Source organism: Coturnix japonica, chromosome 27, assembly GCF_054131305.1.
Source record: "Coturnix japonica strain WE chromosome 27, WE-NBRP24, whole genome shotgun sequence".
NCBI lineage: Eukaryota > Metazoa > Chordata > Aves > Galliformes > Phasianidae > Coturnix > Coturnix japonica.
In genome coordinates this window covers 1,287,566-1,309,648 of record NC_140689.1, presented here as the reverse complement: position 1 = coordinate 1,309,648, position 22,083 = coordinate 1,287,566, and the positions used below count along the sequence as shown (strand labels likewise).

The 22,083-nt window shown below is 51.3% G+C and overlaps 2 protein-coding genes across 13 annotated transcripts in view; one reads left to right on the top strand and one right to left on the bottom strand.

Moving 5' to 3' along the window:
- Window positions 1-22,083, bottom strand: part of LOC146756335 (dual specificity calcium/calmodulin-dependent 3',5'-cyclic nucleotide phosphodiesterase 1B-like) — a 78,952-nt gene that overhangs the window by 34,800 nt on the left and 22,069 nt on the right. For 8 of the 12 annotated variants that reach the window (XR_014937466.1, XM_085524522.1, XM_085524523.1 and 5 more), the window contains exons 15-22: window positions 21,686-21,758; window positions 19,716-19,856; window positions 7,287-7,386; window positions 5,890-5,988; window positions 5,110-5,229; window positions 4,316-4,421; window positions 3,520-3,592; window positions 1,551-1,691 (exon numbers count right to left, since the gene is read on the bottom strand). Coding sequence is in view for 5 of the 12 variants with exons in the window: in XM_085524519.1 (XP_085380645.1) it covers window positions 1,551-1,691; window positions 3,520-3,592; window positions 4,316-4,387 (286 nt within the window). In the remaining 7 variants the exon portion in view is untranslated. Of the gene's footprint in view, window positions 1-1,550; window positions 1,692-3,519; window positions 3,593-4,315; window positions 4,422-5,109; window positions 5,230-5,889; window positions 5,989-7,286; window positions 7,387-19,715; window positions 19,857-20,082; window positions 21,489-21,685; window positions 21,759-22,083 lie in introns of those variants that run through there. The other 4 variants (XM_085524521.1, XM_085524524.1, XM_085524525.1 and 1 more) reach the window with 2 other exon arrangements.
- Window positions 13,027-18,113, top strand: LOC146756337 (uncharacterized). Its single transcript, XM_085524348.1, has 9 exons — window positions 13,027-13,908; window positions 14,537-14,608; window positions 14,942-15,001; window positions 15,675-15,746; window positions 16,055-16,150; window positions 16,394-16,501; window positions 16,875-16,934; window positions 17,573-17,717; window positions 17,993-18,113. The coding sequence occupies exons 1-9, from the start codon at window positions 13,590-13,592 to the stop codon at window positions 18,111-18,113; spliced, it is 1,053 nt and encodes a 350-aa protein (XP_085380474.1). The 5' UTR covers window positions 13,027-13,589.

Sequence of the window (22,083 nt, the reverse complement as noted above, 5' to 3'; positions counted from 1 at the left end):
GGGTGTAGGCTTGCAGTCATCGGCCAGCACTGGAACAACGTCTGACTGGCAGATGACCAACAGGCCCAGCAGCCCTCGGCCCCACCGGGCATCAACGCCGCCTCCCCCATCCCCACCGCCATCATTCAGGGGGCGGGAGTGGTCCCCTCAGGGTGTCAGCTCCGGAGTATCACCCAGCACCCGGACAACTGCTGCCTTGGGGAACCATGAGAGGCCCATCAGCCCCCATCCCCTCCGACCCCCCCAGCACCACCTCTGCCCTCTTCCTCCCCTCCAGCATCCATCAGGGGATGCAGAGTGCAAAGGTGGGGAAACAGTCCAAGAGACAGACAACCACTGCCTGGGGGAAGCACAACCAGCCCAACAGCCCCCCACCTCCCCAGGCACCGTCACCACCCTCCCATTCCCCTCCACGATCCTTCAGGGGACGGGAGTGGCCCCCTCAGGCACCCCCACTGCTCTCCTGCTCCTCTCCACCATCACCTCTAGGAGGTGGGAGCAGCCCCCCCAGGGTGTCAGCTCAGGGGCATCATCAGACACATGGAGAACCACTTCCAGGGGGAAACAGACCAGACCCAGCAGCCCCCAGACCCCCCAGCAACACCTCTACGCTTCCCTACACCATCATTCAAAGGATGGCAGCAGCCCCCCCAGCATGACAGGCCTGGCCACCCCCAGGCTCCCCCACAGCCCTCCCCTCCACCATCCCTTAGCAGGTAGGAGTGCCCCCTGCCCACAGTGTCAGCTTAGGGGCATCAGACACCTGGAAAACCAATGCCAGGGGGAAACAGACCAGGCCCAGCAGCCCCCAGCCCTCCCCAGCACCACCTCTGCTCTCTCGCTCCTCTCCACCATCTGTCAGGAGGTGGGAGCACCCCCAGTATGTTGGTTTGGGGCACCATCTGACATCCACAGAACCACTGCTGTCATCAATCAGAGTTTTCCAGGCTCCACGCTACCAATAAATTGACAATAATAGCACAATTGTCCGTGTACTGCTGTCGTGTCATTACCTGACCCACTACCGGACCTTGCATGTCACTTGGCATTGGCAGACAGCCATAATATGAGTGGAAATGGCTTTAAACTCCAAGAGTGGAAATGGAGGTAGATGGGTAGAGGAAATTCCTCCCCCAGAGGCAGTGAGGCCCTGGCCCAGGCTGCCCAGAGGCTGTGGGTGTCCTATGGCCCGCCTCAGGCAGGGGACAAGGGTGGGAGTACATGATGCAAAAGCTCCAGTGCTTCTGCATGAGGCTTCCCAGACAGCAGGCACCATCCTGCTCTGACTAGCAGGTAGTCATTTGCTTGGCAATTAGAACTAAGCAAGAACTATGAGTACATTTTCTCCCTCCTCCATTTCATTTTGCTTTGTGGGCTGGTCTAATCCAAAAGAGAAAATTTCCACCTTCATCAGCACAGTCATTCCACATAAACTTTCCTGTAGTACAGATGGGCTCTACTATCATTACTGTAGGTAATGATAACCTCCTTACTGAACAAAGATGGCTGTAATCCCACTGTGTATTAAGGATGCCAACTCCTGGACTTACCACAGCGCCTGTCTTGAAAAGGAGGCAATGGACTGCCTGTGTCACACCTGTAGCTCGCATTTGCTGGTGAAAAGGACTCTTGAATTTGCTGTATCCATGCTCCAGAGCTTCTGCAAAGGATACCAGGGCAGATACAGGCATCTAAGAAAAGCAGCGCAGAATTAAAAACACATTTCAATAACCTGTAACTGCTAGCTAGACCATTTTAGAAGAGGCCTCAGAGAGCACTTTGTACCTCACAAATAAAGAACATCTTAAAGCATCTTAAAGCAGTACTTGAGAGAGTGTGAATCACACTCACTTTCTCACACTGACTTTCACCTCCCCAGTTACGCTGTGGATGAATCACTCAGGCAAATATACATACACCAGTCATGTACAGAGACTCTCCTTGACCAAGGTTGATTTGTTCTTGTTCAGTTCAGAGCAGTTGTTGACGCAAAGAGGACTGGAGCCTGAAGAGAAGTGGTGAACAGCTCAGTTCTGTCTGTCCTGGAAGGCCGTACCTTCTGCCACCTCCTTCCTCCTCTCTTGGCTTTCTAGGATTTGATTGATGACTTGACAGCGTTGCTGCGTGGGAATTCTGAGAGGGTGATGGTTGGGATGATGACTCCCACCACCATGTCCGATGTGCACAAAGTGAGGAGGGCTGTGAAAGTTTGGAAATCTTTCTTTTGTATTGCTGAAGTTCTGGCCAAGGACTTACTGCTTTGCTATGAATGTCTTCTTCATTTATTATTAACTTTTAAAGAAATCTGATTGCATGTCAGGAGCTGTTGTTGGTATCTGAAATCTTGCCTTGGCAATTCCTTGGGAGCAGGAACAGAAGAAGGCTGCCTGATGGAAATTCTGGCTTCTTGCAACAGTGAAGAGATTCATCGCATTAATGAGATCTCCAAGCTTTATCAGTAGTTCAAAAGGCCGGGCCTTGTCCTGCTGCCTGACTTTCAGTTGGTGTGTGTGCAGGCAGGTGTGAGGAGGAAGGAATCTGAGGAGCTTTTAGGTGTGACATGTTGGCCAACCTAGCTGTGGCTGTTTGTTCAGAGAGGATCCAGACTAGAATTTCACCAGCAACTGAACTGATGTAAATAAAATGGGGAGGAGCATTCTGTCTACCAGCAGGACGTATGGTTCTCTTACCAGTTTCTTACTGTCTGTGCTTCTTAATTGGAGGCTGTAGCACGAATGATGATGAATGGAGTGCTGCAGTGATGCTGAGAGCCCTGGGCACAGTTGAGTACTTAGCTAGGTTACAGCTGGCAAATGCTGTAGGCAGCACCCAGGTATTGGCTCTGCTTCTAACAGATTCCATGTCCGTGTGTTCTTGCTAGAGTATGGCTGCTCCGTCGAGGATGACGTCGTATCCAGCACATCTTCCATGTTTCCAAGGGTCCTCGTGTCCCTTGCAACAGTGAGCAAAGCCGAGGGGAGAAGGGGTTGAATCTTCTTGTGGGCGCAGCTCTGTACTCAGCGGTGAGGAGCTCCAGGCTGACTTTTTCTCACTGAATGTGTCTCATGGCCTGCTCCTCAAACCCATCTTCTGCAAGGAGGGGATTCTGACTCTGGGTGTGCTTGAATGCCATGGGCTCTTTTCCAGTAGATGCTGTGGTGAGCTGTGTCTTCTGTCCTTGAACCTTTGTAGGGTAACAGAGATGAAAGAATGTATGTGGATGATGCCCTTGCTCAGCAGGATGCTGTGGTGTGTAGGAACGTGCTTCCTTGCAAGAGCAATCTGTTCTTGTGCATGTGATGTGTGGTGAAGAGAAGCCAACCTGTGAAATGGGAATAAATGGGTTTTGCTCTTGTTTGCAAGTCTCTAATGAGAGGTCTGTAGGTAGACTGGTTACTTAGCAGGGGCAATGGCATTTCAGCTGTGAGTTGCCATGCCTGGTTGGTGCTTGTTGGAAAATATCCATGATCTGGACAAGTAAGAAAAGAACCACAACAGAGTTTGATCCTTAGTACTTACCAGGTGTGACGTCTAGGTAACCAGTTTTCCTTCCCAACTTTCTCAACGCAAAATTTTTGGGGTCTGTTGCTCCCTGTACAAAAATCAAACGAGGAATTCTTAGGTCTAACTGCCCATGTATACCAGTAGATAATACATGACAATAGTGCGTGAAAGCCTTGAAGAGAAAACAAGACTATAGCTTCTTGCAGAGCACAAAGACATCTGCCTCTCACTACATCCCTCTGAAGAAATCCACATAGTGAAATGCATAAGTATGAAGCGGTTTTCAAAGAAACTCAACCACTGAATCACATTGTTGGTTTGGTACTGGAAGGAATCTCTGGAGTTTACCACCTAGTCCTTCCATTCTGATCAAGCAGGGATACCCAGAGCAGGCTGCCCTGCCAGGACCACATCCAAACCATCTATCAAGTCACTGATGCAAGGCATGTTCACATTCCCTCCATCCCTTTTTCAGTCACAGCTCTACCAATATGCAAGATTCAGAAAAAAGATTCCATATAAATTCATTCATGAGGTCAGCAAATCCTCCCACTGGTAATCTGCACGTTCCAGTAATGAACTGTAGAAGTCTCATTCTCTTCTCGTTATCTATTTCTTTCACAAACTGAAAGATAATAATTAACACTGAGGTAAAGTTTAATATTGATACGTTCACTTCCCCATCACACCTAGGACAGCTGGATTAGCAGTTATCATTTATATTTACACACTGTGTATCTGTTGAGTAATTCTGACTGTTGCTCATTAAGCTGCTGCTGTGTTCTTGTGAGGAAAAAAGAAGTCTACAAACCTCCCAGAACCACAGTATCTGTCTGCTGGTTCTGCTATCATGCCGGTAGATGGTATGGCCTCTGCCAGTCATTCAGATCAATTTCTTGCATTCCACACAGGAACACCTTTAGGGGAGAAAAAGGATCATAAACATGGAAACTACAAGCTACAACTTTGCTTCTACAGCAAGACTATTGTACTGAAATACTACTGTACTTCAAAGCACCTGCAATCACAGTACGCTCATTTTTAATATTAAACTCTCAAACTTCCACAGCAAATAATAACATCCGCTCACAAAGAAAATGTGGAGAGGTGACTAAAGAGAAATCCCAGTCATGAAAACATTTGTATTTAGACATTCAGACCATACTTTCTCATTGCCTAACCATACAATTCTGGGCTAGAAATATGATGTTCTGCTGCAGAGGATAATTTGGAGAGACCAAAAGCAGTTAAAACCTGCTCCACTCAGTAATTTGACCATCCGTTGGTATTTGGTTCTTATCTCCCTTGCTTTCCAATTGCTCACTCTTTAAACACATGCAAATCACATTGTCAAGGATTACAAAAACACTGTTAGCCAAAAAATTTGCACTGGCAGAATCTTAATGTTAGAAACGTGTAAGTTGGTTGCCAAGAAGAAAGTGAAGAACAACACACTAACCAAATACTAACTGATACATAAGGCTTCACTCGCACATCCAGAAAACAGAACCGCCAGCCTTAATGAACTCTGCACTTCAGACACTGACTGACATTCAAGTATTACGTGTAGAAGCATGGATCTGGCAATGGTGAAGAATCCTTTACCTCCAGCTCCTTAGCATCAAAGGACCGCAGATACTGTTGTGGCAGAATTTCATTGAAGCCTTCGAAAAAAGCTGTGTCTGTTCCTCAGCGCCTCAGGAAAGTCTCCATTCTGCTACCAGCCTGGAAAAGACACAGAAGGATCATTTAAAACGGGCTACGCTAACCCAAATTCATCTTTGTTAGTTTGTTTTGAAATGAATCATAAGCTGTGTTAAGAAAAAAGATGGAAAGTTCTGGGGATAGAGCACTTCACTCTGCGCAAACAATTTTAAGTTAAAACCCTATGTTTCCAACCACTCAACTATGGAAAGCATTTTAGGCTCAAACAGGAGGAAGCATCTACTCACTGATGATATTAATGAGAGCACAGCAGTCCCTTGCTACTCGGAGCAAGAAAAAAAATGCAGAGCTGAAATCTTCTAACATGTTCCATTAGAGACCCGAAGAACCTGAACCCAGGGAGAAGCAGATATTATGCTGAATTCAAGCCTAACCTGTCAGATGAACTGGAATCTAAAGGAGAGATGAAACTCTGGGGAACGTAACACAGGACCCAGAGTGTGACAAAAGAACATTGCTTAAGCTGGAATCTGAGCTCTCCTCGGCTCAAAACCAGAAGAGAACGGTCTTCTGCAGGTACTCCCTCCTCTCTATCCCAATGAGAGAAATTCTACGGCCACAGAAATAAAGTGTGCAGAAAGCCCATCTGCTGGAGACAGAGGAGTGAGCCGTGCTTAACCAACACTGCTTCAGCGCACCCTTACAATAAGGCACACCTACCTTGCGCTGGCCTCGCAGGAAGCTCGTGACGCAGCTCCAGACTGCTGTCCTGAGGCCCAGCTTCATTTCACGGCCGCTCACGCTCTGCTGCTGGACATTCTGCAACGGAAAAGCCACCAGATGCAAATACCATTCCTTGCAGATGGCATCAGACCTCCACTCTCATGGCAGTCACACTCACGGCTCTGGGGGAGAAAGCAGACATGTGCTTACCGAGCAAGCGCTGTTTGTTGCCAGCTGCTGGTAGGAACCCACTCCTAACCCTACAGTACCAACAGTAACCTATGCCTAACTCTACTATGGGAACAATCATCAACTCCTAACACTACAGCACAAACAGGAATGAACTCCTAACAGGAAAACACCAACTCCTAACACTAAACCTACTCCTAACACTAAAACACGAATAATAATCTATGCCTAACTCGAAAACACCAAGCCTGAAAGAGGAACAGATCTTAAAAAAATGCCACCCAGCTAATGCCGGGGGCGGGGGCCGTGCAGCGGGTAAGGAGCTCAGCGCCTGGACCAGCCACGGTGGAGCTATGATGGTGCCAACGCAGGGCCTGGCACGGTGGTGTGGTGCCAGGCCAGCTATGCCGCGGGCGGATCCACCTCCATGGGCTCCTCTGCAGGTGGATCCACCTCCATGGGCTCCATAAGGTTGCTCGTCACCAGGCTGGTGCAGGTGCGATGGAAAGTGGCTCTCTTACCCCTCCTCTGCCTGGTGGTCATGGCGGGACCCGTCCTCCTTCTCAGTCCTAGGGCCCCCAGCTCCATCCTCCCGCCTGAAACTGGGCCAACTTCCACCCTCACCCTCTTTGCAGCTGACATGTCTGTTATCTGCCACAGCTGTCAGAGGCGATTGCGTTGCGCGCGGCAGCGGTGACCAAGGTGACGTGGTGAGGGTTCTAAAATGGCGGCCGCACTGCTGGCACTGGCGTTCCACATGGGATGAGGAGGGGGCTGGAGGGCAGGGCACGGCACGGGAGCTACAAGGCGCTCCCTGTGCCCAGCAGGCAGACCTTCTCTCCGGCCAGCAAGAGGGCACAGAGGAGCCAGCCCTGAGAAAATGGTCCTCGGCCTCCTTCACCCTTCCCCTTCTTCCACAAGGGAATCTTTTTGGGCTGCCACACTATTGTGGTTTTGCAGTTTTTCTATTGCTATTCCACATCATAACATCACCTGGAGATCACAGATTGATCTATCAATCATAGATTGATCTAGATAAGGCCGTGACACAGACGTGCTCCTGACTGCTGCCGCTTTCCAAACCTCCCTCTCCCTGCCCCCACTCTGCTCAGGCAGCCGGTCCCAGCCAACAAACACCATCGCACAGGACCGCAGCCCTGACTCGCCCCGCTCACCCACAGCCAGAGGAAGGACACTGGACACACCTTCGTTGGCTCCACAGCTGCAGTCCAACACGGCACCCAGGCCCGTCGCTCCATTCCTTTGCTCACTGCCAGTTCCCACGGGGAGTCCTCATTCAGACACCTGGAACAACAACGCACACCAACACGTCAGGCAAACAACAGACACGCACACAAACACAAAACGCCCTCCTCGGATCCCGCCACTCACCCTTCCTTTGCCCACTTCTCTCGCTCACCTTCAGGGCAGCGCCAGCCCCTTCAACCCGATGCAAACCGGCTGCCTACAGTTCAGCCTTCAAAGGACGAGCAAAGCGCGAGCCACGGCTCGGCACCCGGCACAGCGCCCGCCGCGCTTCCCTGCAGGCAGCATCCCAAGGCCACACCGACAGCTCGATGCTCGCACGGCCTTCCCCGGGATGAAGCCGCCCCCCGGCCCCCGCCGCACTCGGTGGCACCGCACGCATCGCCTCTGGGTGCCGGCAGCGCCGCGAGCTCCTCCCCCGACAGCCCCTCCGTGCCCCCGCACCGAGGCCCGACCCCGTTCGCAGCACAGAGCCCGCTCTGGCCCGGAAGTGCTCTCGGCCGCTACCAAGCACTTCCTGTCACGTGGCTCAGGCCGGGCTGGGGCGACCCAGGGCCTGTTTTGGGGGGGGGGGAGGGGGCGGGAAGCTGCCGGAAAAGGACCCAAAATTAACGTCTCATTTCGTGTCTTTCCTCTCGCTTTCCTTCCTTTCCCTTCCCCTTCTTTTCTTCCCTTCCTTCCTCGCCCTCGTTCCCCTCCCTTCCCTTTTCTTTCCATCCACCCTCGGTATCCAGCTCTGCAATGGAGATCATCGAATCAATCACAGAATCACCAAGATTGGAAAAGACCTACATGATCATCCAGACCAACTGTTCACCTATTACCAATAGCTCCCACTAAACCATGTCCTTCAACACAACATCCAGTCTTTCCTTGAACACCCCCAGGGTCGGCGACTCCACCACCTCCCTGTGCAGTCCATTCCAGTGCCTGACCACCATTTCTGAGCATTAATACTTCCTCATGTCCAGCCTGAATCTCCCCTGCCGTACCTTGAAACCATTCCATCTGCTCCTATCACTAATGACACGAGAGAAGAGGCCGACCCCCAGCTCACTACAGCCTCCCTTCAGGAAGTTATAGAGAGCAATGAGGTCTCCCCTGAGCCTCCTCTTCTCCAGGATGAACATTCCCAGCTCCCTCAGCCTCTCCTCATATGGCCCCATTGTGCTCCAGACCGCTCACCAGCTTTGTCGCTCTCCTTTGAACACGTTCCAGGGCCGCAATGTCTTTCTTGCAGTGAGGGGCCCAAAACTGGACACAGTACTCGAGGTGGGGCCTCACCAGTGCTGAGTACAGGGGAACAATCACCTCCCTGCTCCTGCTGGCAACACTGTTTCTGATGCAAGCCAGGATGCCATTGGCTGTACCTATCTGTTTATAGAGGCCTCATCCACTCAGTCTTCCTGGTCCAGCGCCCACTGCGATGTCTCCTTCCTCTGCCTTCCCTTTAGCCCTAAGCCAAACACTCTCTGTCATCTCCTCAGCCATCCTCAGGTGAAGCTCCATGGGCTCCAGCTGGTTGTTGATGTGGAGGGCAATTCCCTTCTGCCGTGCCTGTCCTTCCTAAGAGTTTATACCTCTCTATTCCGACATTTCAATCGTGAGAGCCATCCCACCTCTCTCTCATTACGTCATAGCCCTGTAGGCACACGCACACCTGTAACTCTCTTGCTTGCTCCCCATGCTCTATGTGTTAGTGTGCGGGCATTTGAGCTGGGCTCCCGGTGAGGCTGACTGACCAGTAGGAGTTCCCTTATCCTGCACTTGAGGTGCTGTCTTCCTGGCCTGCGATCCAGCTCCAGACCCAGGGCACCCATTGCCATCAGCAGCCTCAGGGTGGGATGGGTTCCCTCCCCTGGTGATTCTTGTTTAAAACTCTTGACTGCACTGGAAAGCTTGCTGCTGACGATGGTCTTCCCCTTCACTGAGAGGCAAGCCCCATCCTCCCCCAGAAGACCAGAGTTCTCAAAGCTCATCCCATGCTTTTGGAGCTGCTCTGAAAGCTGGATGCTCACAGGTGCACGGGTCCGGATGTGATTGCACCCTGGAGTGCCGAGGGAGTTGGCAGATGTGGTTGCCAAGCCACTCTCCATTATTCTTCTGCAGTCCTGGATAACCAGGGATGTCATGGTGGACTGGAGACTGGCAAATGCGATGCCCATCTTCAAAAAGGGCTGGAAAGATGATCCTGGCAGCTACAGACCTATCAGCCTCACCTCGGTGCCAGGAACAGTTATGGAACAGATAATCTCAGGAGCAATCATGGACTAATTAAAGGTCACCCAGGGGATTGGGCCCAGTCAGCATGGGTTTAGGAACGGTAGATCCTGTCTGACAAACCTGATTTCATTCTGTGACAAGGTGACCCATGTAGTGGATGAAGGTAAGGCTGTCAATGACAGAATGAGTTTCAATAGGGCTGAGTGTTGGGTCCTCCATTTTGGTCACAACAACCCCAGGCAACCCTACAGGATTGGGGAGGTGTGGCTGGGAAGCTGCCTGATGGAAAGGGACCTTGGTGTGCTATGGACATTCGGCCGAATATGAGCCAGCAGTGTGCCCAGGTGGACCAGAGGACCAATGGCATCCTGGCTTGTATCAGGAATGGTGTGGTGAGCAGCACTAGGGAAGTCATCCTGCCCCTGAACTCAGCATTGGTGAGGTCTCACCTAGGGTTCTGTGTTCAGTTTTGGGCACATCAGTACAGAAAGGACATGGAGGTGCTGGAGCGGGTCCAGAGAAGGGCAACGAGGCTTGCGAAGGGCTTGGAGGCCTACAAGGAGCAACTGAAGGAATTGGGGCTGTTTAGTCTGGGGAAAAGGAGGCTGAGGGGAGACCTGATTGCTCTCTTCCAATATCTGAAAGGTGACTGCAGCGAGAGTGGGGCTGCTCTCTTCTCACTGGTGATGGGTGACGGGATAAGGGGAAATGGCCTCAAGTTGTACCAGGGGAAGTTTGGGTTGGATATCAGGGAAAACTTCTTGACAGAAAGGGTTGTTAAGCACTGGGATGGGCTTCCCAGGGAGGTGGTTGAGTCACCATCCCTGGGTGTGTATAAAAACCATTTGGACGTGGTGCTCAGGGCCATGATTTAGCAGAGGGCTGATAGTTAGGGTAGGATGGTGGGGTTTTGCTTGGACTCGATGATCTTTAATGTCCTTTCCAACCTGAGCGATTCTATGATTCTGTGATTAGGAAAGGCAGCACGCTCGTTACCTGCTCACTTACAAGAAAAAGGGCAGGCCTTAAACCCACCAAAAGTGCAAGGACCGGCTTTGTTGGTAAAATTCCTGGATGTCATTTGGTCAGTGCAATAATAGGCAAGGTTGAGGCATTCCCAGTCCCTGCCGTGCCATGGCAGCTGCAGGAACTGTTGGGTATATTGAGATGCTGACGTTCCTTTAGAGCCCACCTAGCACAGCTGCTGAGGCACACTCACAAAGACAGGCCAAAAATGGGTCTGGGGCAGAATGGAAGAAGAGGCGTTCCAGGAAGCAAAACCAGCTGTTCAACAGGCCCCAGCACTGGGTGTAATTGATCCCACCCTTCCAGCTGAACTAGATGCATGCGACTCAAGCTGGGTTTGGCTCCTGTCTGTAGCAGTGCCAAAATTCTGTTTCAGCCCACTGGGTTCTGGTCTTAAGTTTGGCACAGAGCAGAAAAAAGGTACAGTATGACTGAAAAACAGTTTTTGGCTGCTTATTCTGCAATGCAGGTGGCAGAGCAGATAACTCAAACATCCCAAGTAATAATTAAGACCACCCTGTCTTTCTGTCTTTACAGGCATCGTGTGCTGGCCACGTGGGTTCAGCATTCAAGTGCAAAAAAGCCTGCAGGCCCTGGGAAAAGCATCGGGGGAGAGAGGAGAAGTGCCCTTGGAAGCATTTGATGCCCTGCTGGCAATGCCTATTGCATCCAACACCAGCATGGTCCTTCTCTCTCCTTTTCAGCTGTTTGCCATCTCTCAGTGGCGATATGTAAGGGTGCGCTTGCTTAGGGAGTTTCTGCTTCTTGCTTACTGGGATTATGTGCAATGGATGTCTGTGTGTGTTTGTGATGGTGTGTATGCTGAATTGAATTCACACAGATCACACAGAATGGCCCGGGTTTGAAGGGACCTCAAGGATCATGAAGCTCCAACCCCCTGCCACAGGCAGGGCCACTTAATACTAGCCCAGGCTGCCCAGGGCCCCATCCAACCTGGCCTTGAACACCTCCAGGGATGGACAGGGCATCCACAGCCTCTCTGGGCAGCTGTTCCAGCACCTCACCACTCTGAGACATTCAACCTCAGTCTTCCCTCCTTCACCTTCAAACCATTTCCCCTTGTGCTGCTGTTATCTACCTTTTCCAAGAGTTGACTCCCCTCCTGTTTATGGGCTCCCTTTTGGTACTGAAAGGCTGCAATGAGGTCACCCTGCAGCTTTCTCTTCTCCAGGCTGAACAAGCCCAGCTCCCTCAGCCTGGCCCTCCTCTGGACCCTCTCCAACAGTTCTCTGTCTTTCTTGTATTGGGGGCTCCAGACCATGGGCGCATGGAGCCTCCCAAGGGCAGAGTAGAGAGGAACGTTCACCTCCCTGTCCCTTCTGTCCACCCCTCTTCTGGTGGAGCCCAGAAAACTGAGCAGCTCATAACCCTCTGTGCTGCTCCGAGTACAGTTTGCTTGTGTCTGCTCCTGAGACATCCTGTCAGTCAGACCCAAACATACCCTGAAACAGGAGTGGAGCTGAGGGTACACTCAGGATTCACATCAATTCACTATGGATTCACATCACAATGCTACTGGGGGTGATGCTGTTGGCTGATGTTGAGGTATCGCTGGGGGGTAACATCGGGAAGTGATGCTGCTGGGGTATCACTGGAGTTTATCATCAAGGAGTGACGTTGTGGGGGTGATGTTGGGAAGTGATGGTGGGGGGTGATGTGGGAGTATTGCGGGGGGGTGATGTTGCCGGGGTGATGCTGGGGTGACACAGGGGTGATGTTCAGGAGTGATGGCGGGGGGTGGTGTTGGGTTATCACTGCGGGGGGATATCAGGGAGTAACACTGGAGTGACATTCCTGGGGTGACATTCTCAGGGAGTTTTGTCGGGGACCTGAAGGCCTGTGATTGAAGAACAATCCTGGGATGGAAGAAAGAATTCTGATAGTTTGAATGGAACTGCTGTTTGTGGCTGTGGTCACAAAGAACTTGCTTTGTAGAGAGAGCTGACCTTGGTCATTTATCTCCATTTGGCAAAGACTTATTTTGCAAGCAGGTGTTTCACTTGGGCTTTGTGTCATGCATTGGACAAGCAAGTGCAGTGTGCAAGTGGAAAAAGGCCTGCAGACCCTGGGGAGAATAGAAGAAACTGAGACGTTCTCATTCTCTGAAATAGGATTAATGATATATTTTGACCCAAATTGTGGCCTTCACGCACACAATAATTGGGTTTGTGACACGTTTTGACCCAAATTGTGACGTCCTCATGCTCTAAAATTGAGATAATGACTTATTTTGAGCAAAACTGTGATGTTCTCAGTCTCTGAAATAGAATCAGTGACAAATCTTGACCCAAATGATGGCCTTCTCAAACTCCAAAGTTCAGTTTCTGACATATTTTGACCCAAATTGTGGCCTTCACACACTCCAAAATTGGATTTATTGCATATTTTGACACGAGTTGCGAAGTTCTCACCCTCAGAAGTTGGGTTTATGCCCCTATTTTGGCCCAATCTGTGATGTTCTTACACTCCAAAATAGAGCTAATGACATATTCTAACAGAAATTGTGACACACTCACACCCTGAAATTGAGTTTATGATATATTTTGACCAAAATTGGAATGGCAGATATCATTTGTCCTGCAAAAACAAATGGATTTTTCTCAAATTGCTCTGTTACAACAAACTAGAGCCAGGCAGACTGAAGAAATAGGAAAATCTATCAATCAACCCATCAAAATGCTCTGGCAATTGATGGAACTGTTGGTGCTACAGATACAGCTCGATTTGCCATTTTTGTTAGAGGCTGTGATAACAAATATAGTGTCACTGAAGAAACGGCTTCTTTGGTGCCACTGAAAGTCAAAACTAAATCTCTGGAGCTGTATGAAGCAATAAAAGCAACATTACAGTGATTTTCTTTCTCCTTTCACAGCACCTGTGTCTCCAGCATCCCCTCCCCCCCAAGCCTTTCCACGATTCTGTTTCCATGATGTCAATGTGGAAACCTCAGCTGTGGCCTCCGGCTGCTCCAGATGAGTGCCGATCCTCTCCCACCACCACAGTGCACACAAGCCCAGGGGGAACCTGGCCATGGCAGCGGAACAGATCTGCATCCTGGGGGGGACGTGAGGTCACAATGCCCGCTGTGCTCGATGAGGTCACAGTGCTCAGGGTGTGTACCCCAGGTGTTCCGTGCTGGCCCCAGCACTTGCTGTGGCTGCAGCGGTGGTGGTGGCAGCATGGCACGAGTGTGGGGGGCCGTGTCCCCCGCCCGCCTTGCTCTCCTCCTCCTACTGATGGCCATGTGTTCCAAGGAGACTTGTGCTGCACCGTGGCGAGCTCCAGCAGCAGGTGGGTGGGCAGAGATGGGACCAGGCTGTTGTCCCTGTGGCCCTGTGCCACACTGCCCCGGGGCTGCCTTTCCATGGGGGTTTGTTGGGAAGGGGGCCAGGCAGCACCCCAGGGGCCAGGTGTGGGTTGTGGAAGCAGCGCTCCCCTCAGGGCTTTCTCCAGCCCAGCCAGGCCATGGCTCTGCTGCTGGCTGAGCCCACCCTGGAGGTGTCCTATGGGAGAGCTCAGAAGAAGCGTGTTGGGAAAAGCGTGAGCATTTCTGCTCTGGCTTCCTGGTGCTCCCCACAGGCAAATCCCAGTTCCCAACAGAGACACCCAGCTGGAGCCCAGAGGAAGGAACAGGCATCGTTTCCTCTGGTGCTTTAGTGGGAGATCCAGCAAGGAACTCCCAGTAAGAAAGCCCTGACGGGCTATATACCCTTCCATGCGGTCCCAGAGGTGTGTTGCAAGTGGCCTGGAGAGGGCATTTGAAAAGCTGCCGAGTGCCAGGCTCCAGGTCACCCAGGTCATTCTCTAGCTTTGGCAATCACGGTCTGAGTCTCCCATTCCATTACCTGACACTCCCCAGTCACTAAGGGAGAAGGCGCAACATGCAATGGGAACATCTCTCATCTGTTCTTGATTTTAGATGATGATGTTGGAGTTCCTTATCCAGATGTTTTGGTGGATACTGATTTTGTGCCTCAGGGGAAACCCAGAGGTAAGTTGTGTCTGTTTCCTTGAAGACAGAAAAATGAGCGTTGTAATGATTTATTCGGGTACTTAAGAACCTCCAAAGGTCTTTCAAGTCTCTTTGTGCCTTAAAAGCCGTACACAGATCAGCTGAGAGTAGTTCTTTACTTGGAGAGTTGTCACATTTCAGTGGGAGGGCAGCCCTTGCCACTCTTTGGAGGAGAGAACCGATGCCTTTGCTGTTTGGGCCATGTCATTCCCCGACCTGCTGCCAGTCTTTGCAGGTCACTGCAGAAAAACCAGGCCCCAGTGCGCAGTGGAAGCTCTCCTCACCTTTTTCTGATCACACTTGTGCCTGCAGGCCCTCTTGGTGGATTACCAGAATGGAGACCTGTGCCTGAACCTGGAGTGGATGCCAGAGGTAAGTCACCAGTCTTCACCTCATGATCTTCGCACATATTTGGTTGTGGAAGTTCAGGAAGGGTTCAGCTTTTCACTGCCTGGTGGTTTCTTGTCTATGAGAAGCTTGGGCAGTCACTGTTCCTTGGGTGCTGTGTGCACCCACTGTCCCGTTGGCTTTCTCTCCATCCATCGGAGATCTCTCTAGTAAGAAAACGCCAATGTTCTTCCATGCTGTCTCTGAGGACTGTTTCACGTGGCCTGGAGAGAGTATCTGCAAAGCTGCTGAGTGCCAGCCAACTGCCAGCCAACTGCCCACCTGGCCCCTCTGCAACTTTCAACCCAGCTCTGGGTGCCACATCGTCACCTGAGCCCCTTCCAGTCACAGCAGGTCCTAAGGAAGAGAGAGATCACAACGCACAATGGGGATGTTTCTCATCGCTGTGTGATTACCGCTGTGCCTATAAGCAGTGCCTTGCCAAAGCCTCCATAATCTGGTCCATAAGCCTCCGGGCAATCCCACAGGAAAGGGCCTTTAGATCTTCCCCTTCTCCTTCCACCCCCTTCTCTTCTCCAGACAGTTCCACACAGCCTAGTAGGGAGAGAAGAGTGCTATGCAGCAGTGCTGTCATTCCAGGTTAAACCACCATCCAGCCACATCTGACAGGAGCTGCTCTGTCTGTGTTTGTTGACAGGTGTGGGTAGCATTGGATGGGATCCATCTTCCCTGCTGAGCTCCAGGACAGAAGTCCCAGCAGCTCCTAAGGGTATGCTGTGAATTTTTGCTTCCTTTGAGAGATGCCAGCTCACAGCCCTAATGTCAGCCAGGCACGACCCCCTGGCACCATCTGCTCTTCAGTGATGCGGTTCTGTAGGTTGCAGTTTGTGATGGAAAGTTCCCATTCTTTGGGTGCTGAAGTGCCTCCAGGGAAGGCTGTGCCAAATACTTGGCTGCCTCCTGTGCTGGAGCCGCACAGGCATCCCAGGAGTGGCTGCTGTCTCATGACTTTGCTGAAAAGACCACTCAGTTCAATACCTTGTTTGTCTGAAATTGATCCCAATACTTTCTGTTCAGGTCCTGAGAGACAGAAAGAGGCGCTGGGAAGAGGAAGATACCCACAGAGGCTGTCCTATATGCCAAAGAAAATCACAAAGGAGAAGGCAGCACATGGTGGGTGTATTTCTGTCTGTCCACTGAAAGTCTTGGGAAGCTGATGTATGTATTCTATTTGTATATACATCTATATTCTAGATGTATATACATGGAGCATCTGCAGTGTGCACAGCAGGAACCTTGCTGTGGTGATGCCCCTGTGTCTGAACTGGCTTGCAGCATCACCTTCCTGCTGAAGATACCATCTTCCTGATGAGAAGCAGTTACTTACAGCCCTACTCTCTTACCTCCTTTCTAAAGGGACTGACGCAGAGCCTGCTCACAGGGATGCATTTCAGCAAGGCATCCGTCACATACTGCCCATCCCTCTGGGAGAAAGAGAGGCCTCGCAAGCAGCTGGCACTCCAGGTAAGGGCTGCCGGTAGAGCTCCGTGGCCATGGCTAGAGGTTGCTCCCCTCCCACTGCACCCAGTTCCCAGGGACTTAGGAACTTTGTCCTTTTGGGAACAAGGCCACCAAAACCACATTCAGCAGAGATGAGAAGGAATAGGAGCCTTCAGCATACCTCCCTCACACAGTCCCTGCATTCCAAGCTTGCTGTGCCTCCCTTGAGGCTCCAGGCACACCAGCAGCCCGGAGAGGGGTCCCTCCTGCAAACTGAGGTCCAGAGAGATGCACTCAGTCACAGATGGGGCAATGGCATAGAGGGAGCCTCCTCGTCCTTCTGCTTCCTCCGTGCCTGCACCATGCTGAGACTTTGCCTTTCTCTCATTCTTCACAGCGCTGTCAAAGCCCGGGGAAGCCCACCACAACTGGGTCTATCGTTTTCTGAGGAATCCAGGTAAGCAGCGATCTGGCAGGAGTTCATAAGCAGGAGAAACATCCTGAAAACTAGGAGCGTGCAAGTTGTGCCCATGCCGGGGGGAAGGAAAAACGGAGAAACAGGTTCAGGTGCTGCTGAGGGCCCTGACTCTGCCCCCGTGGAGTGGGGTCTGAGGGGGAGGGGAGAGCTCAGGGCAGCACTCCCTGCACAACACGACAGTGGTTCTTGTCCACGTCACTCTTAGCAGCAACTGATTAAACAGATGCACACACTCTCCTTCTGCTCTAATGAGTTTTGTTTAGTCAAACGACGTGTCCCAAAGGGTCACGGTGTGCCTGCCTGCGGCAGCACTACCCAGCCTCACAAGGCAAGGGTAGGTGAGTGCAAAAGAAATGTTAGAGCATGATGGAGAAGAAGGAGTAAATCTGGCAGAGCCAGGGCATACCCAAAGCTGAGAGGCAAATTAGAGGCTCCAGAGCGCCTCGATGCGCGGTGCCTTTGGGAGTTCCCTTTGCTTCCCCTGGAATCAGGGAAGCATTGCAGCCTGAGGATTTTCACTTGTTCCAGGAGTCCAACAAAATGGAAAAAAATTGTCAGACCTCCTTGAGATTTCCATTAGGGCACGATACACAGCAATGACCACGTTGTTCCTCCAGGTGTGCCTGATGCAGGACATGCAAATGCCAAGCAAGTTAAAGTTGGTTGGAAGTTCTACCTGATACTTGCTGGAGCTTCCTTGGGTTCCATATTGCTGGGGACGAGTCTGTGCTGGCTTCTTATTTTCTGGTACAGAAACAGAAAGTGAGTTGTTGACCCCCATCCCCATCCTGCCAACTCTTTACTGTAGGGCTGCTGTGGGCCAGGAGGCGTTTCCAGTTAAAGCAGCGTAAAGAGACCAGTTAGTTGTTGGCTCACATGGTCTGCGATTTACACAGTTAGATGTTGTCATTGGCTTCAGCCCATCCTTACTGCTGGGCCAGAGACAGGCTGGGAGCTGAGGGTGGCACTTTGCCATGCACTGTGAGAAAGCAGAGCAGGGGCTCTCCTGTGCCCTCAGCACGTTCCTCTCTTCACAGGCGCCGCTATGAAGCTAAAAAATGGGCTAAGCAACCCGAGTACAATATCACCATCTACGAATGTGAAGAAGGTTCCTATCTGGGGATCTTTGAGAAGCACAGGAGCCCCCCGTCCCAATAGGCATCTACGCCGTCCCCTGTCCCCCACCCCCACCCTTTGGGGGACAGAAAGAACCCACCCGGGGTGTAGGCTTGCAGTCATCGGCCAGCACTGGAACAACGTCTGACTGGCAGATGACCAACAGGCCCAGCAGCCCTCGGCCCCACCGGGCATCAACGCCGCCTCCCCCATCCCCACCGCCATCATTCAGGGGGCGGGAGTGGTCCCCTCAGGGTGTCAGCTCCGGAGTATCACCCAGCACCCGGACAACTGCTGCCTTGGGGAACCATGAGAGGCCCATCAGCCCCCATCCCCTCCCCCCCCCCCAGCACCACCTCTGCCCTCTTCCTCCCCTCCAGCATCCATCAGGGGATGCAGAGTGCAAAGGTGGGGAAACAGTCCAAGAGACAGACAACCACTGCCTGGGGGAAGCACAACCAGCCCAACAGCCCCCCACCTCCCCAGGCACCGTCACCACCCTCCCATTCCCCTCCACGATCCTTCAGGGGACGGGAGTGGCCCCCTCAGGCACCCCCACTGCTCTCCCGCTCCTCTCCACCATCACCTCTAGGAGGTGGGAGCAGCCCCCCCAGGGTGTCAGCTCAGGGGCATCATCAGACACATGGAGAACCACTTCCAGGGGGAAACAGACCAGACCCAGCAGCCCCCAGACCCCCCAGCAACACCTCTACGCTTCCCTACACCATCATTCAAAGGATGGCAGCAGCCCCCCCAGCATGACAGGCCTGGCCACCCCCAGGCTCCCCCACAGCCCTCCCCTCCACCATCCCTTAGCAGGTAGGAGTGCCCCCTGCCCACAGTGTCAGCTTAGGGGCATCAGACACCTGGAAAACCAATGCCAGGGGGAAACAGACCAGGCCCAGCAGCCCCCAGCCCTCCCCAGCACCACCTCTGCTCTCTCGCTCCTCTCCACCATCTGTCAGGAGGTGGGAGCACCCCCAGTATGTTGGTTTGGGGCACCATCTGACATCCACAGAACCACTGCTGTCATCAATCAGAGTTTTCCAGGCTCCACGCTACCAATAAATTGACAATAATAGCACAATTGTCCGTGTACTGCTGTCGTGTCATTACCTGACCCACTACCGGACCTCGCATGTCACTTGGCATTGGCAGACAGCCATAATATGAGTGGAAATGGCTTTAAACTCCAAGAGTGGAAATGGAGGTAGATGGGTAGAGGAAATTCCTCCCCCAGAGGCAGTGAGGCCCTGGCCCAGGCTGCCCAGAGGCTGTGGGTGTCCTATGGCCCGCCTCAGGCAGGGGACAAGGGTGGGAGTACATGATGCAAAAGCTCCAGTGCTTCTGCATGAGGCTTCCCAGACAGCAGGCACCATCCTGCTCTGACTAGCAGGTAGTCATTTGCTTGGCAATTAGAACTAAGCAAGAACTATGAGTACATTTTCTCCCTCCTCCATTTCATTTTGCTTTGTGGGCTGGTCTAATCCAAAAGAGAAAATTTCCACCTTCATCAGCACAGTCATTCCACATAAACTTTCCTGTAGTACAGATGGGCTCTACTGTAGGTAATGATAACCTCCTTACTGAACAAAGATGGCTGTAATCCCACTGTGTATTAAGGATGCCAACTCCTGGACTTACCACAGCGCCTGTCTTGAAAAGGAGGCAATGGACTGCCTGTGTCACACCTGTAGCTCGCATTTGCTGGTGAAAAGGACTCTTGAATTTGCTGTATCCATGCTCCAGAGCTTCTGCAAAGGATACCAGGGCAGATACAGGCATCTAAGAAAAGCAGCGCAGAATTAAAAACACATTTCAATAACCTGTAACTGCTAGCTAGACCATTTTAGAAGAGGCCTCAGAGAGCACTTTGTACCTCACAAATAAAGAACATCTTAAAGCATCTTAAAGCAGTACTTGAGAGAGTGTGAATCACATTCACTTTCTCACACTGACTTTCACCTCCCCATTTACGCTGTGGATGAATCACTCAGGCAAATATACATACACCAGTCATGTACAGAGACTCTCCTTGACCAAGGTTGATTTGTTCTTGTTCAGTTCAGAGCAGTTGTTGACGCAAAGAGGACTGGAGCCTGAAGAGAAGTGGTGAACAGCTCAGTTCTGTCTGTCCTGGAAGGCCGTACCTTCTGCCACCTCCTTCCTCCTCTCTTGGCTTTCTAGGATTTGATTGATGACTTGACAGCGTTGCTGCGTGGGAATTCTGAGAGGGTGATGGTTGGGATGATGACTCCCACCACCATGTCCAATGTGCACAAAGTGAGGAGGGCTGTGAAAGTTTGGAAATCTTTCTTTTGTATTGCTGAAGTTCTGGCCAAGGACTTACTGCTTTGCTATGAATGTCTTCTTCATTTATTATTAACTTTTAAAGAAATCTGATTGCATGTCAGGAGCTGTTGTTGGTATCTGAAATCTTGCCTTGGCAATTCCTTGGGGAGCAGGAACAGAAGAAGGCTGCCTGATGGAAATTCTGGCTTCTTGCAACAGTGAAGAGATTCATCGCATTAATGAGATCTCCAAGCTTTATCAGTAGTTCAAAAGGCCGGGCCTTGTCCTGCTGCCTGACTTTCAGTTGGTGTGTGTGCAGGCAGGTGTGAGGAGGAAGGAATCTGAGGAGCTTTTAGGTGTGACATGTTGGCCAACCTAGCTGTGGCTGTTTGTTCAGAGAGGATCCAGACTAGAATTTCACCAGCAACTGAACTGATGTAAATAAAATGGGGAGGAGCATTCTGTCTACCAGCAGGACGTATGGTTCTCTTGCCAGTTTCTTACTGTCTGTGCTTCTTAATTGGAGGCTGTAGCACGAATGATGATGAATGGAGTGCTGCAGTGATGCTGAGAGCCCTGGGCACAGTTGAGTACTTAGCTAGGTTACAGCTGGCAAATGCTGTAGGCAGCACCCAGGTATTGGCTCTGCTTCTAACAGATTCCATGTCCGTGTGTTCTTGCTAGAGTATGGCTGCTCCGTCGAGGATGACATCGTATCCAGCACATCTTCCATGTTTCCAAGGGTCCTCGTGTCCCTTGCAACAGTGAGCAAAGCCGAGGGGAGAAGGGGTTGAATCTTCTTGTGGGCGCAGCTCTGTACTCAGCGGTGAGGAGCTCCAGGCTGACTTTTTCTCACCGAATGTGTCTCATGGCCTGCTCCTCAAACCCATCTTCTGCAAGGAGGGGATTCTGACTCTGGGTGTGCTTGAATGCCATGGGCTCTTTTCCAGTAGATGCTGTGGTGAGCTGTGTCTTCTGTCCTTGAACCTTTGTAGGGTAACAGAGATGAGGGAATGTATGTGGATGATGCCCTTGCTCAGCAGGATGCTGTGGTGTGTAGGAACGTGCTTCCTTGCAAGAGCAATCTGTTCTTGTGCATGTGATGTGTGGTGAAGAGAAGCCAACCTGTGAAATGGGAATAAATGGGTTTTGCTCTTGTTTGCAAGTCTCTAATGAGAGGTCTGTAGGTAGACTGGTTACTTAGCAGGGGCAATGGCATTTCAGCTGTGAGTTGCCATGCCTGGTTGGTGCTTGTTGGAAAATATCCATGATCTGGACAAGTAAGAAAAGAACCACAACAGAGTTTGATCCTTAGTACTTACCAGGTGTGACGTCTAGGTAACCAGTTTTCCTTCCCAACTTTCTCAATACAAAATTTTTGGGGTCTGTTGCTCCCTGTACAAAAATCAAATGAGGAATTCTTAGGTCTAACTGCCCATGTATACCAGTAGATAATACATGACAATAGTGCGTGAAAGCCTTGAAGAGAAAACAAGACTATAGCTTCTTGCAGAGCACAAAGACATCTGCCTCTCACTACATCCCTCTGAAGAAATCCACATAGTGAAATGCATAAATATGAAGCGGTTTTCAAAGAAACTCAACCACTGAATCACATTGTTGGTTTGGTACTGGAAGGAATCTCTGGAGTTTACCACCTAGTCCTTCCATTCTGATCAAGCAGGGATACCCAGAGCAGGCTGCCCTGCCAGGACCACAT

What these genes read in the sequence shown, in the direction of transcription:
- LOC146756337 (XM_085524348.1), top strand. Translation starts at nt 13,590, where the DNA reads ATGAGTGCCGATCCTCTCCCACCACCACAGTGCACACAAGCCCAGGGG. An exon ending in GTGGCGAGCTCCAGCAGCAG is followed by an intron (nt 13,909 to 14,536) that starts GTGGGTGGGCAG and finishes TCTTGATTTTAG; the next exon opens with ATGATGATGTTGGAGTTCCT. An exon ending in AAAGGAGAAGGCAGCACATG is followed by an intron (nt 16,151 to 16,393) that starts GTGGGTGTATTT and finishes TCCTTTCTAAAG; the next exon opens with GGACTGACGCAGAGCCTGCT.